General features: G+C 37.2%; 1 protein-coding gene across 11 annotated transcripts in view; it reads right to left on the bottom strand.

Moving 5' to 3' along the window:
- Positions 1–2,611: 2,611 nt before the first annotated feature.
- The window catches only part of FUT8 (fucosyltransferase 8), a 310,024-nt gene continuing 296,280 nt past the window's right edge, over positions 2,612–16,355 (bottom strand). For all 11 annotated transcript variants that reach the window (XM_042943536.1, XM_042943535.1, XM_042943537.1 and 8 more), the window contains 2 exons: positions 12,093–12,243; positions 2,612–3,920 (listed from right to left, as the gene is read on the bottom strand). In XM_042943536.1, the coding sequence (XP_042799470.1) occupies positions 3,603–3,920; positions 12,093–12,243 (469 nt within the window). In that variant the 3' untranslated portion in view covers positions 2,612–3,602. The remainder of the gene's footprint in view (positions 3,921–12,092; positions 12,244–16,355) is intronic.

Genomic DNA, 16,355 nt, shown 5'->3' with positions numbered 1-16,355 from the left:
CTGCCAGGAACCAGTAGGAATAGAGGCAAGCTCTCCTTTGTGTTTCCCTGTGGGCAATGCATTTAAAAATTCCCTAGAGTCTGGATCTGCCATATATTTGGGTGCCAAGTCCCTAAATTCTTCAAATTCCCAAGCCATACATCTGTTCTGTACAGGTCTATTGATCCTGGCTATTGCACAGCCTACTGGGAGCACAAATGAAGTACGAGGCAGTTGGCTATGGTCAAAGAGGACTTGTCTATTCCTCTTCAACTAAGAAAGGTTTCTCCTTATTGAGGCAGAGATTTTTCTAGTACACCACTTAGACTAATGGTTTCCCTGCTTACTGAATATACAGTGATTATAATTTCTCAGAACTAAATAAAACAATATGAGATTGTTTTTTAAATGCGCTTTTTCTCTTTTAACACTCAACCCTTTCAAAAGCTGAGGCTGTTCATGCTCTTGAATTAAGAGGCAGCCCAGGAGACAGGCTAGGCTCTATATAATAGGAAAAAACTAAAGCTCAGAGAAGGACACAATTAGTCTGTTACTCACTGGGGACACCAAGAAACCCTCATTAGGGCTGGAAGCCCTTTCACAGCTGTCAGCACCAGCTCAGTACTAAATCAGACTTCAGGGGTAGGGCCAGGAAAGCCTTGGTAAGACCATTTATAACTGCCTTGTCAAAGACCCAAACCTTCCTTAGTCTAGGACTGGTCACTCAATTCAAAACTATGCAGTTTTTAAGTACCACATCCTTATGGAGAAAGTCCAACAGTGGTGAGGAAATGTTAGCCCTCTCAACATGGCAGCGTGTAGAAGAAGAATCAGCATCATGTACATGATGATTTGCAAAAAAGTGGCTCAGAAAAGCTTTTCAGGAAGATGTGGTCAGCAGTATTCATTAGCTCTTCACACCTGCGGGTTTAATAATTTGGTTAGTTCTTCATCTTCCTTCCTGCTTGAAGCAACTGGCTGCTTAGCTATTAAGGCTAGAATCTAAACAGGCTGTCACAGGACTATGTTCCCTCTTCCCACACTGTGCTTTTTCATTTTAAGTCTCTGCCTCAGAGTTTAGCCTCTGGTATGGTTAAGTTTAAGCACTTATTGAACAGAACTTCCAAATGATAACAACTACAAACTTGACAAGACACAAAAAACTACCTGAAGGCACTGGAGAATGAACAAAAAGCAGGCAGATTCTGGAGACAGGTTGAAACTTAGAAGAAGGAAATGGAACAAGGTGAGTTCCCATTTTTATGGCTTTTAGGGTGACTGAAAACTGCAGTTGAAGAATCAGAGAAAACCAAAGATTCAGAGCAACCACAGCTGTTAGAAAGTGAGGGGGAAATCTCAGAAAAAGAGAACCAAAGAAAAGAGAATGAACCTCAAATTCTGTGCATAAACTCCATGCAAATCTCTGGCGGACCCCTGAACCACACATGTGTGGGGCAGACTTCAGATAATGATAAAAGAACTGAAATGAGATTTGAGCTGCTGCCTAAAACACAATGTAGTTTGAGGCCAATGAAGTTAAATGCCTGCCAACGCAAACGAAATCAGCACTCTCTTCAGAGGAATATAACAGAATTCACAGAGTAAACACTGAAAACATTCAGTTGTACACAATCTAAAATCACTCAGTATTTGAAGAACCTGAAAAATAAGACTCTTTCTCTAGAGAAAAGACAAACAATGGAAACCAACTGTGAGATGATTCAGATGTTGGATTTAGCAGAAAAGAATTTTAAAGCAGGTATAACTATGTTCACTAAAGCAAAGCAAAAGCCTGCTTGTCATGAATAAAAACAGGAAATCTCAGCAGAGAAATACAAGCAGAGGAACATATACTATCATTAATGACTCAGTTCTGAAGACAAGTAAGATGGGAATTAGAAAACAACTCATATTCAAAAGTATCTCTGTTTAGGGGGAGATTTTTATTTCAAATGACTTTTATTTGTACCAAAACGATGCTGACACTATAGGTAGGTAGTTTTTGCTCTTTGGAAGACTTGACCAGAGAGAAGTAGAAAGAATTTAGGGAAGTTTGGTGGGGACATTTTGCATATAGGTATTTTCATTTAGTGAGAATGTGAAAGATAGACTTTTCTGTCTGGCATTCCTGGTATTCAACCAGGTCTGCTACTAGTTCTTAATGGATCAAATTCTTCTTTCAGAAGGTAGAACAGATGCTATGAAATATTCTTGCCATACATCTAAAGGAGGCAGGCTGCAGAAAATAGCAAGTGACTCTACAAGGAGAAGAGTGGTGTTCAGAGAGAAAGCATAGAGGGCATCCAAGTCTTGTCTTTTGAAGTGATTCTCTCATGGAATTACTAAATGAAGTATATGGAAAGGATAATCTCAAGCCCATTTTGGATCTCACACTGGTTCCTTTCTCCTTTGTTTGGATAATTCTACATATTGTGAGATATGTACTTTAGAAACAGAGACAGTTTCCCAGCTCCAAAGGTTCCTGGTACTCTCAAAAGCAGGACATGATAGGAAAGGGCACAACTTGCTTCCTGGCTAAAACAATAGGACTCAACTCACAAAAAGTGACAATAAGAAATGTTATCAACAAGACTGAAATTGTTTGTTTTGGAAATGGAAGTCACAGTTCCTCTGGGGCAAGAAGTGTGATTATTTAATTCAATTAAAACAAACAAACAATGCCCAAAGTAAGAAAATAAAAGCTCTCAAAGAGTATTCTTAGCAACTTTGTAATGCATACCAATTAAATTCAGTTTTCAGTGTTAAAATGGACTAATGACTCTTTGACCTAAGACCTGAGTAGTCACTCAATCAGAAACAGAAAAAAAAAATAATAATAATCAGAAAAACTATAAAACTCCTCTTTTTATCATAGTTTTCCTACTTAAAACTTAACCACCAAATCATCCAATGATGTAAAATTCTAGAAACTTTACAAAATTCCTCTTTTTAAAATTTATTTTTTGTTATCAAAGAGAATGTCCAGAAACATTGAGTACTAAAGATCTGTTCATGGCATTGTTTTACAAAAGTTCCTAATGGAGTGTGAATATTTTATTTTCTGATGTATCCTTCACTTATTAATGATGAGGTGGGTGAACTGATGCAATTACTTAAAAAAAAAAATCCAGACAAAAACATCCATTCTCATTCTGAATCTGCTGATTGGAGTGAATTCAGTGGTTACAATAGCACCACTGGCAAGGGATCAACCTCCTGACGTAGGGAGCTATTCGGGGTCTTCTCATTAGGTCACAAAGGTCTTTCAGATATAGGCACCATGTTTGAAGTCTCACACAAAATGTCTGTGTCACTTAAATTACACAATGTGGCAGTGTTTGTCTCATGGGGACATAATCTTGAAAGAAGGGGCAAAATAGAAAACAATCTGTTTGTATGTTATATGTGAGTACATTATTGGACTGTGCATGAGTTTAAGGGCATTGTGGCCCTTGTTAAAGAGTAATTCCACCAATGAAGCATCTGTCAGTTCCCAATTGCTCCTGGTGCTTGAAGGTGTCTACTCATTTCACCATGTGTTTTAAGGTCAGGGCCTTCTTCATCTACTGTTTGGCTCAAATGGTTTTAACTGAGTTTAGTTGTCCTTCTCTTCCATCTAAGCTTTACTTCTCAGCCTCAGGATATGTGGGGTACTTGACCGTTTCTATCTTCTCTCGGACTTTGTAGGAGGGATATAGGCCCGTCCTTCCCAGTTTTCTGTTGACACCTTTAGAATAGCCATCCCAATGATTTCCAGCCACACCAATGATATCTCCAGGTTCCATGGGGATTTCATCTACAGTTCGAGGTTGGTGAGGATAAATGGCAATCTGGTTGTGGGCATTTTGGCCCCCAAAATAGTAGATGTCATCCAAAGAATGGAAGTTTGCAGAAGCATCAGGATGAAGTGTTTGCATGATTTCATAAGCGACTCGACAGACCTTGGGAAAGAATGAAAAAAAAAAATGTATTAGTATACATGAGATCTTCTTCATAGCAAACTGAAGGCCCTTGACTAAACAGACTAAGACTAGAACAGGACTAGGACCGGGAGGATGGGAAGTAGTAGATTCTAGTCACAAGTTTTTACTCTATTTGCTCTGAGATACGGTACAAATCATTCTTCATCTTTTGTATTTTTTTTTTTTTAAACATAAAAGATTACTATAGCTAAGGTCTTTGGGAACAAAATATAAACTACGAAGTACTTTAAGAAGATGAATCAGTTAGGGGCGCCTGGGTGGCTCAGTCGGTTAAGCGTCCGACTTCAGCTCAGGTCACGATCTCGCGGTCCGTGAGTTCGAGCCCCGCGTCGGGCTCTGGGCTGATGGCTCAGAGCCTGGAGCCTGCTTCCGATTCTGTGTCTCCCTCTCTCTCTGCCCCTCCCCCGTTCATGCTCTGTCTCTCTCTGTCTCAAAAATAAATAAACGTTAAAAAAAAAAATGTAGAAAAAAAAAAAAGAAGAAGATGAATCAGTTAGTTTTAATGAACATTTATTAAGAGCTTCACAGTACACCTTGTGTTGAGCACTGGTTACAGAAAAATGAGTAAGACATAGTTTGTGTCCTTGAAGAATTTAAGGTTGAGGATTAGGAATATAAATACTTTACACAAACGCTGCTGCTCCCTTCCCTTCATTCAGTCTCAATCAAATGCATACTCTCTTCTGCTAGATTTGGACTTGATCTCAGAACTCTTCTCAAAAGAAATTCATGTAATTATTGACAATGAACTAGCTTTGGCAAGTGAGCTAAAACATATCTGCCATTTCTGTTCTAGAGTTTTAAGTGTCCTGAGTAGATATAAGCATTCGAGGACTGAAATAAGATGTGTTAATCTTTGGTGAAGATGTATCTGCCTGATGCATGTAAGGCTACTTAAAAGATTCCTATGTCCAGAGAATATCTACCATGCCCACTGGATGGCCACTGAAATTCCACAATCTGAGATTCACACATTGAATCTGATGCTTGGTGATAAAGTTGAACTATAACTATTTTCATAGGGGGATAGCATTTTAAGCAATTAAAAAATATGTTCATTATAGAGCAAATGGGTTTCAGGAACTTCTCTAAAAATAGGTGAAGACAGAAGAGAGAATGCTATCATTTTGCTTCTTCCATTATACATTGTGAACAGAGAACTCAAGTCATATTAAAAAAAATTTTTTTTCCCTAAATCTCCAGTTGTAGTTGTCTCAGTTAATTAAGCTTTACTGTCTCTATACCAATACTTTTGCATTTATTTAAAATGATACTACTAACAGTAATTGTTGACCTGCTCAGTGGAGCAATTTAGGATTGCCCAACAGTCTTTTAAAACTCTGGTATTTATGAGATCAAAAGTGAGTGGAGACACTCATCCTTAATTGTTATGAGCAAATGATATCTGATTAGGTTAAGCATCACCTTAACTTCTTAAAGAGTCTGAATTTCAGGAACTTGAGGGATGCTTTTCAAATGCTATATGTAACTTGCAAATGAAACTAAGTTTAGACAATATTTAAAATTTTGCAAATATGGACTAAAATACAAGGAGAATCAGTGACCTGCCCAAATTCTAGTGCTAGAATTTCAACTAGTCATAGAACCAAGACAATGACTTTACTTGTAAGTTTCTACTTCATCAACAAACTAACTTTATATTGGGGATGTCATGGTACAACTGAGATCACCAGTAGAATACTGAGACTATAACAAAATGAGGGTCAAAAAGGTTTGGAATGGGAACGCCAAAGTCAGCCAAAGGCCCACACAGGGCAAGCAAAATCAAGTGGAGCATCTGGAAAGGAAGAAACTAATTAAAACAAAGCAGCTCGGACAATAGTCAAGCACAGTTAACAGTGATAGAGGCTAATATTTTCTGAGTTTTTGCTGTCGGACATTGTTTGTAGGTATTATTTAATTTAATCCTCTAAGTAGCCCCATACAATTCTATCATGCTCATTTTAGAGGTGTCAAAGTTCAGTTAAGGAATCTGCCCAAGGTTACACTATTATTAAGTAGTAGATTCCAGTTTGGAACTCAGGCAGTTTGTGTATGCTTGTAGACTCCTAAGCATATTTTCTCCTGTAGATCCTGTTCTCCATGTTTGGATTATAACACCAGAATGGTAAAACATAGGGCCAAGGCAAGCCATGGGCAAACTTGACAGTTGTTCCCCACCACCCCCCACCCCCGAGCCCCTCCACTCACTCTTCAATTATATCTAGCCAGGAATGCAGGAGCTTGCACTGCCCTTGGGAGGACCACAATGTCGGTGTGGCAACAAACCCTGATGTAGCTCCTCCTCTCCACTATTAAGTGTGTCAGTCTCATAAAGACACTGCCTTCAGTCCTACACCCTTAGGGACCTGCTTTCTTTGGGGGATAATCCTAATAAACAATATATATATTGGTATCCACAGCTGTTGCTGTGTCAGCCTATGGATAACATGTATTTTCTTCAAAGAAAAATGAATGGTAGAAATTTCAGACACTGAGATGGGCCAATATGGGGACCTTTATCCTTTTCATAATAATGGTAACCCTATGAGTTGGTTGCTGTTATTATCCATATTTTACAGCTGAAGAAACAAGCCCCAGAAATATTAAGTAGATTTCAAAAAAAAGTGGGGGGGGGGATAGGGGAGGAAGGAGCTAGTAAATGGTAGAGCCACAACCACAGTTCTTTTGGGCTCTCAGCTGTACACTAAACTGCCTTAGGATAAGAACATAGTACTGTGCCTGCCACATAGTAGGAGCTCAGAAAGAGCTGTTGAATGAATACTGCTTCATTCATAATACTAGCCTAGCAGTGAAGATACAAGTCCATGAGTGGTATTTAATCCCCAAGATCCCATATAACATTCTTTGTAGTTAAAAAAATTTCTCTATTTTAGCCATCGGGAAATTTACTGCAAAGGGCTAGAAAGAGTACTATAATGTTGATGTTTGCATTTAATTACCCTAGGCTTCATCACTAGGCTTTACTAATCCAAATTGTGTGGGAGGTAAATGAAGGCTTTCAGTTGATATCAATACTCAGTTTGATACTAGACAGGTAGCATGATGGATGCAAACCCTCTGGCTTACAAAGCAGTGGCTGGCCATATGTAGTAAGTTTCATTTCATTTATTTCATGTCAGTGTATCATTTAGTACACCACTAAGCACACAGTAATGGGTAAGAGCAAGAATGTTGCCAAAGAATAAAACACAGATACAACTGTATTAAAACAAATAAATAAATAAGGAGAGGAAGGTCCATTAACCTGAATTTTATCCCTGAGGAGTAACCAGCTGAGTTTATATGAGACTCCAAAGCCTTCTCAGAGCAGATGGGATCTTGTTTTGTTGTCAAAATAGATGGGGCTGGGAGATCTCCTAGTGTGAGAAGTTAGAAGTAGTTCTGGTCTCTTTTGGTGATGCTGAGAGATCCATGCACTTTTCCTACAAACTATGTTGTTCTGCTATTCGATGAGAGAACAAACAATATCCACTGTTGTTTCATGGGCCATACCTCAATGCCAGAGTCATCTGTCTAGAATAAAATGCATGTTGTATATGGTTTTTCCCTTTGGGCTTTCCAACATCTGATTCGAAGTGTAATGAGGCCAGTTGTGTTATGTGTGGATTTGGAATCAGACAACGGAGAGTGCCATGAGCATGTTGTACTAAGTGTGAAAAAGGGAAGTGTCACAGGGGGGAAAAAAGTAAATTTGTCCTATGGTGATTTTAATGGTTGAAACTACTGAAAAATGTTGACTGCTTCTTAAACAATGCTGTTGACCCAAAGCCTACTTTAAAGTGAGCATCTATGACAATGTCTGTAATCTGATTACAGAGTAATAAAAACTGATTCAAAAATCTGATAAACAATAACAACTTCTGTTATTTCACCAACTGCAGTTTCTTTGCTTCATATTTAAGACAGTTTTATTAAATAGGAAAATAAGTGACAAAGTAGATGCTTTGGGTATAGGCAACTTCCAGTAACACAGAACACGATTACAGTATTGGGTAGAATAGTTTGGAATGTGATTGCACAGCTTTCAAAACTTACTTGATGTTCTTGGAAAATGTTAATACTGCCTCTAATTTTCAGATTAAATCCTGAGGATTGTTTTCTTCAATTTATGAGGCTTTTAGAACAAACTTGGTTTTGGGAAACAGTTCTGATGAAGGGATTCAGAAAACTAAGTGCAACAACAGTAACAAAATTGGAGCATAGAGTCATATTATTGGCTTAAAAAAAATTTTTTTTTCATTTAAGGAGAGAAAATTCCCAGATCCCATTTATGAATATAAAACCAAGAAAGCTTAGAAGCCCTGAGACTGAGGGGGATGGGCCCAAAGCCTTATAAGGAATCCCGATTAAGGTGCCGTGATAGTCATGCCTATAGTTTCTCAAACATCAATCAAGTCTTGCATTTTTCCTTTGGGCATGGCATTTCATTCTTCCATTATCATTTACAGTCGTTCATGGTCAACATATAAACTCTTTCTCACTATTCTCTTATGCTGTAATAGTGCTCAAAGGATAGTTCACAGGAGACAAAACTGTCAAAGCATTATGAAGAAGATATTAAACTTGTTGTCACTTTCTAATAATCTCTTGGAATATCAAGGAAAGTTTGAGAGTTGGTTGTTTATATTTTATTCTGGGCTGAGATTTGATTCTCAGTGTTTTATTCTTTTGTCACCATTTTGGAAGTTAACATTTTAGTCTTCTCCCATTTTCTAGTATACCTATGGCATATATAGGAACATCTGCAGGTTAATTTCCCTAAAGTCAACAAGTACATAATTTTACTTGCACTTGTTAAAGCAAATACTATTACTTATCATTTACCCTTTGGGAATGAAGAGCTTTTGTTCCTGAAAATTTATATTATACGGTGATGTTCTCTTTCAGTAGCTAAATAAAATAGAGTTGAGGTGGCATGTTGGCACAGAGAAATTAAAATGTTGAATGTTACTGGCTACTCTTCTCAATGAAGAACTGTTATACCCGCTCAATGCACATGATTATTTGGTGGAACCTAAGCATTGCCCATGAGCACAAGCAGAAGTAACAGAGTCCTTGACTATCATGTTTCTCGCTCCTCCTAAAACATGAGAGTGTATGGTCTGAAATGGGGCCATGGGAAAAAAGCTTGCTAAAATAAATACCGTAGTCTCTCTAACAGGCAAAGGTATTCCTATACCTTTCCCTACATAAATGACAATAGCTACTAACATTGTATTTAATACATCACTAAGTACTTCTCAGTGCTTTACATATGACTTTTAATCATCCCCAAAACTCTATATAGTAGGTGCTACTACTATTTTACAGTCAGGGAAAAATAGGTCAGTGACAGTCTAAGTAATCTGTTCAAATGCCACCCAGATATACTAAGTGGTCAAAGTTAGATTTAAACCCAGACTGATCCCAGAATCCATGTTGCCTCAATCTTGTTCTCTGCCTAGAAATCAATGGCTTGGCATTTTGATGCTATCAGTGACTTTTTCTCACACTCCATTGGCGATTATGATGAGACATTTCTGGGGCAATTTCAAACAATTCCAATTTTGGTTTATGGCAAGAGAACTTCTACAATCAAGCAACCAATTTCATTCACACTGTAAAAATAGTGAACCGTACCAAACCCATTTTTTTCTAAAAATATTTTCAAAAAATGCTGGAGTGTAAGTAAGCCCAAAGATTTATCAGTGAATGTGGAATTATTCCAATCTCAAAGGCTACAGCTGATAGTCATCAAGAAAGGTATGTGATGATGGCAGTGATCATGTTTAGCAAACTGCTACTCGTTATATAAGTGTATTTTTACTGTTAAACTTTTAATTCTGAACGCTAACATAAAAACTTCTGAGATATTCAAGTCTATTTTGGGATACAAGGTATTAGTTTGAGTTTTGCTTTGGTTCAAATGAATAAAAGTTATTTTGGATGAACCCTTACTTGTCAAGCGTTTTTAGAAACAATATAGTATATGCACAAATCTCATTCCTTTGGAGAGAAAAAGTCCTCTGAACACCACTCTTTCTTCATATGAACAACTTCTCTGAACCTGAGGTCTGGAGAACACACTGAAGTTGATATTATTCACAAAATAGAACAAGGTAGTATGAACAATAATACGCCCCTCAAGCTTGGACAGATTTCCACTATCATCAAGTAAGAGAAGTTCTGATTTCTGGGTCAAAGTTAGAATCATGAGGTTGTATGAATCAAAAAATCTACAGCACATCCTTGAAAAGAAAAAAAAGATTTTCTTTCCAGAATGAGTCTAATGGTATTATTAAGAGCTGGAAGAAGGAAAGCAAAATACAGCACATCCTTATAAGTCTCAGTGCCTGCCTACATGTAAGGCTGCTCAATGTTCAGACATGTATATATTTATTTCATTTTCAAGCTTTCTGACCACAGCAGTGATTCTCAATAAAGGCGATTTTGTCCTCCCCACTGCTGTGGGATATTTGGCAATATCTGAAGATATTTTCAGTTGTCACAACTTGAGATGGGGGTGCTATTGGCCAGGAATGCTGCTCAGTATCTTACAATGCCCAGGACAGTACCTCACAACAAAGTACCTGACTATAATGCTAATAGTGCCTAGGTTGAGAAACCCTGGACTTTAGATAGGCCTAAAATCTAGGCCTACAGAGGAGGTGCTCCACTTGGGAAAAATGACCCTTGATTGACTCATTCAAAACAATAAGCATTCAAAAATGTGTATAGAGGTAGTTACTAGTCATTTGCACCTGTTGGTCAGGTGGGCACCTAGCCAGATTCTCAGTAACAGTTGAGAGAGACCAAGTAATTATAACTCCTCCTGTCTACCTCCTATGAGAATAGAAAAGGGAGCTTCTCAAAGATGGAATACCTCATCCCAGTTAGGAAAAAACATCAGCAGTGGATGCCTTCATGGGAACTTGAAGGCCAAGGAAATTTTCTGTTCTGATGAGGACTGCTGCTATGTGACTTCTGTCCTGGGTAGCTGTCTCTGGGTAGGTTGTATTCTTATTCCATACTGAAGGAACTCCTAGTCTTTGCTGAGACAGGTATCTTTCCAACAATCATATCATTGTCCCATTGTGACAATGTGCATTGTCACAAAATAAAAAAAAAAAAAAAACTGTCCATTTCTTTATACTCTCTGAAGTATATTCCCATGAAAATGATGCGACCTTCCTTTTCACATTTTCTTTTCTCTGCTTCTTTTAAGCTTTTAGGCATACATTTATCTTACATGATCTATATTTCTTGGTAATTATTCTCCAATTATTTCATATGAGTATTTTGGTCACTAGATTCTGGACCAGGGTAAGATCTATATATTCAATCTCTCTGGAAATCCCCTCTGCACCTAATATAATTCTGAGCACAAATAGTCATTTAACAGCTTGTTGAATGAACTAACCAGTAATATGCACATAAATGAGAGAGCAGAATAAAACCAACGATAAATATTTCTATGCTGATATTCCACTGTGTATACAAGGCTGATTGGGCCACTCATAAAAACAAATACACCAAGCCCCTACCATACAATTATCTGCAACAATTAAACTCAAAAGAATGATTACAATATGGTATTGCTTAAATTTAATGTATAGTTTCTTGCATGGTAGAAATGTAATAGGACTTGAAAAAGAATTACATTTACTCTTTATTTTCTATAAAGCAATTGAGTGAGACACAATGTTTGGCATTTCAGTCTCTCAGTATCAGTGCATCGATGTGTAGAAGTGGATGGATTTCGGCTGCATACTGACTGTATGCAAAATCAGAAAGTATTAAGTAAGTGTACTTACTTGCTATTTCAGTTAAATGCTGTGAACATGCCAAGTACTTTAAACAACTCCAGTAGCGGCTTCAGCAGAGATGTATTCAACCATTGCTGGCAAGCAACTAAATACTCGGTGTAATTGAATAGCTACTTTTTTGCAGGGGAAGGGGATGGAATTTCCCCATTCTTTCACAAAAGGGATTGTTCCCATATATTAAGAAAATTACATCTGAGTCATGATAACTTTAAACACACACACATACACAAACCCAAGAACTTCCTGAACTCAATATGACCAAAAAATACTGACCACTTAAAAATACCCTACTATCACTTACCTGGGATGAAAAAGTACACACTAGGAAGTCTGCCTGGGAGAGAAAGTGTATATCCAGGATCACACCCCGAAGCGAATTTTCTGTGTATCGATTGTGTAGTCCGGCTGACCAAGAGATAGAGTTATCACTAATAAATTCGTAAGTGGGGTACCTGTAAAAAAGAAATAAATTTTTACATAGTCACTGAAATCACAGTACTCTATCAGGATGTAGTATCTTATCAGGAGGAGGCAGAACTACTCCTTTGACCAAAGCTCTTTTTTCTAACAGTAAGGAGAGCTTTAATTATGGTGTTCAATAGAGTAGTTGATGACGCATCTTTGAATCCATCAGTGGGATAGCAAACATTCTGGAGTATGTTATATGTTATTGGCACATCATATAATATACACGTACATGTATCAAAATGACCCCTCACGTATCAAAATTCATAAGAGTTGAAGGCTCCTTATTTTCTTTGTAATGAGTGACTTCTATGAGGTTTTTCAAGCTGCCTTCACATTTGGCCATTGAACTTTTCCTTTAGAATATAAAAATCGTGATTAAATTTCATTTAAATTTTTGACTTAGAATTTGTGATCATTGAGACTTATCTCCCCTAACCCCCATCCTCAAAGCACCATCTTACCAACAACAATAATGGAAAACTAGTTTAATTCATTTATAAAAACAAATTCCTTGTAGATGTCAACTAAGCAAGATTTTGGTAGTCTTGAGATCGGATATGTGCTTAAAAATATTAAAACAGGATATCTTTAAAAAGCCTACCATATGTTCAAATGATTCTACTGTGAATTAAGAGGTTTAATTATACTCTAGTATAGAGTGAATACATTTTCTTAGTGCATGGGGTAGATCTTCAGAGTTAAGTTGCAAACTTTGGGACTTACAAGAAAATGGGCTAATAATCGTACCTGCTTTATATAGTTTTGTAGGAATTAAATACATTAAGCAATGTAAAGTGCTTAGAGGAGTCCCACACATGTAGTAAATGCTCAGTAAATATTAGCTGTGATTGTTAAACATTCTTCTGCGGATATCCAGCTGGTCTTATTCCTTACTTCCTTTAGATCTCTGCTGAAATACAGCCTTATTAGTGAGGACTTTGGCAATTTCTATCTCTTTCACCTGCTTAACTTTTCTTCATGACCTTTATTATCATTTGACATAATATGTATTTACTATTTATTTACTGCTTGTATCCATTCCCACCTCCATCACCCCTAAGTGGAATGTAAACTCTATAATGAGGCATTTCATCTGCTTTGTTCAATGTATTATTCTCAGTACCTAGAAGAGAATCCGGAATATAACAGGATCAATGAATATTTGTTGACAGGGTAATAGTTCCTATTTATAAACCCCGAACCATCAAGAGTCAGTTTACATGTCTGTCTCCCACACAGTATTCCCCAAAGGTTGGGACTATACTTTTCTTGGCATCACACAATGCTGTGTGAGTAAATACATGCTACATCGGTAGTACTCACTACCTATATGTCTGGGACTTCTTCCTCAGCCCCTAACAGCTGCTTCAGATTTCTCTCCATTTCACAGCCACCAAGGAGCTTCTTCTCACTGCCTCTAATGATGACTGTGGCGGCAAAGTCTCCGAATGCTGTTTCAGACTGGTAATCAATGTTCAGATCCATTTGGCTTCATTATTTTTGACATTTTACCCTCCTCAGCCCTGAATCAGGGAGGCGAAGGAAATGTCACATTTGTTCTAAAAAGAAAACAACCCCAAGGACTTTTAATGTGATTCTTGTGGTGCTGCATATCCAGGTATGGGGCAGAAACAGAAACAAATAAATATGAAAAGGCCGGAGGAGAGAGGAGAGGGAACTGTTAAAACACACCAGTACAATTTTTATCCTTGAATAGAAACTAACTCTGTCAGCAAGGTTTGGGTGCTGAATGAAAAGAAAAGAGTGATCTTTTTACTGAGAAGTGACAGTAACTTTAATGCCTTTCCTAACTTAAAGACCCCTCCCTAGAACCAAACCAAAAGAACACCTAAGTTCCTCAGGGCTCATCTGTATGTGCAAAAGACTGCTTGATGAAGGATACTGAGTTTGGAAAAAGAAACTGAAACAAAGTAAATAATGGAAGAGGGAGACTTTGCATCTCCAATAATGAGCATGGAAATTTTTGCACAAACATGCTTCTTTCTTGTCTTTTGCTCATAAGTATGTTGGCAGAGGAATTCTTTTACTGTGAGGTTGTAGAGATTGGCAGTGATAAAAATAATTTTTTTTTCCTCTTCCACCTTATAAAAATTTGTTTATATTACTCACAAAGGACTAAGCTAAAGTTATAAACTGACAACACATTTTCTTTTCTAAAGTCTTTCTCCAGGCTGAGGGAGATACTCTTCATGATTTCACTGCACCTGGTATACAACTCCTTCCGGACATCCATCTAACTATACTGTAATCATTTGTTACACGTATACTGCCCACCAGTTGGATACTCCTGAAAAAAAGGAGCAGCGTATTATCTTCTATTTCTCTTTGTATTCCTAGTGCCCTGTAACTGTATCTAGCACATTACAGTTCAATAAAATAATGAGAAAATTAACCACTCTTTACGGCTGAGCCTTCATTTCACAGGACAACCAAACACTTAACAAAAACTTTTAAATAAGTTTTTCTTGCCTCTATTTATGTAAATGAAACTAAGTTTAGGAGTGCTCATCTAGCATTTTGATAAAGAGCAAACTACATATGTAAATATTTACCCTGAGAGATTTTTAAAGACTTGTTTCTTCTCCTGTTTCACCCCTGCTCCCAATCTCCACATCTTAGGATACAATGTTGGATAGACAACTTTAATAGTTCTTACTTCTTTGCCAATGAGTGTGATTTAAACACTCTACCAGTGAATTACCTAAGAGAGTTATCTCCACATTGGCAATGGTTGCCACAGTCAGTGGGATGCGGGTGCCAAAATCTCACAGATGAACTCAGTCTTAACCTAGAGAAACCTGAGGTATGATACCAAGCAGCAAGGCATTAACTGCTCATTTTCACACAGAAGCCACACATATAAAGCTAACCTTGACCGCTTTTACAAAAGATAAGCTACCCAGGAAATAGATTCTCCTCTGACTGTGTGAATTCTATGTATCATTTAACCATCATTCTCAGTTCTTTACCCTCTTGAAGCACAAAGTATCATAATGACCCTGTACTCTATATACTGTGATGAGAGATTCAGTCATGCTTCTGGTCTCCTAAAACAAAGGCAGAGGTTTTATGATTTGCTTAGGTTTCAAAACCAATCCTGACAGGTCTAAAGCAGAGTTAATTCAGAATAAAAAAACACAGAAGCAAAATAATGAGAAACAGCGTCTACATTCCTGAGAAGATCTTCAAAATGACTCAGAAAATTAAAATGAAAGGACTTGCAAAGAGGTAAAAAAAAAGTGCATAAAATGCTGCTGCAACATTTCTAACAGAATATGGGAAAGCTGTCTCTTGAACTACCATAGACAGAGGAGATAGTAGCTGCTGACCATGAAAAGGAAATTCAAGTTTTACTAGTCCCATAATCGTGGTAACTACCAATGCCAACTGTACTGTAAGGGTTGCTTAATACAAAAACACCATGCTGTACTATGGATCAAGGTTGTAAGATGCCCATATCCTTTTATCTAAATATTTCCAAAGCCTGAAACCTAGCTTAAGGAAATAATGTGGATAACTAGTAAGTGTCCAATATTAGAATGAGCAAGTAAGCAATGGCACATCCATACAGGAGGTATGTAGTCATTAAAGGGGACATTTAAGATAATTATTTTTTTAGTGACCTGAGAAAATGGATCCATTGCTGTATTAAGTAAAAAAGAGTTCAAATTATATAGAATAGGATAAACTACTAAAATGGGTAACTATATAAATGACTAAAGGGAATATATCAACATTTAAATAGCTGTTTCCACTGAGTAATAGAACTGTGGGTATTTTTTCTTGCTTGTATAGTTACCAACTTCCCTATCGTCTAATAAGCATGAGTTATTTTGCTCATCAAGGGAAAAAAAAAAACAGGAAAAGCTTGTGATGCTTCAAGAACAAGTAAAAAAGTAGATAACATTTTAATATTTTTTCAATTAAGCTACAAATTCAATCTGGTATTTTAAAATGAAGGAGCATGGTGAACTATTTCTACTCTGCTTCTAGATATCAAACTGGAAAAGTATCTGTGAAAATTTTGTATTGTGTTTTGTGCCCAGATGTTCATTTAATCCTTAACTGTAAGTAT

Source organism: Panthera leo, chromosome B3 (genome assembly GCF_018350215.1).
Source record: "Panthera leo isolate Ple1 chromosome B3, P.leo_Ple1_pat1.1, whole genome shotgun sequence".
In the NCBI taxonomy this organism is placed as follows: Eukaryota; Metazoa; Chordata; class Mammalia; order Carnivora; family Felidae; genus Panthera; species Panthera leo.
The sequence above is the reverse complement of the archived record's forward strand: the minus strand, read 5'-3'. Positions and strand labels throughout refer to the sequence as shown.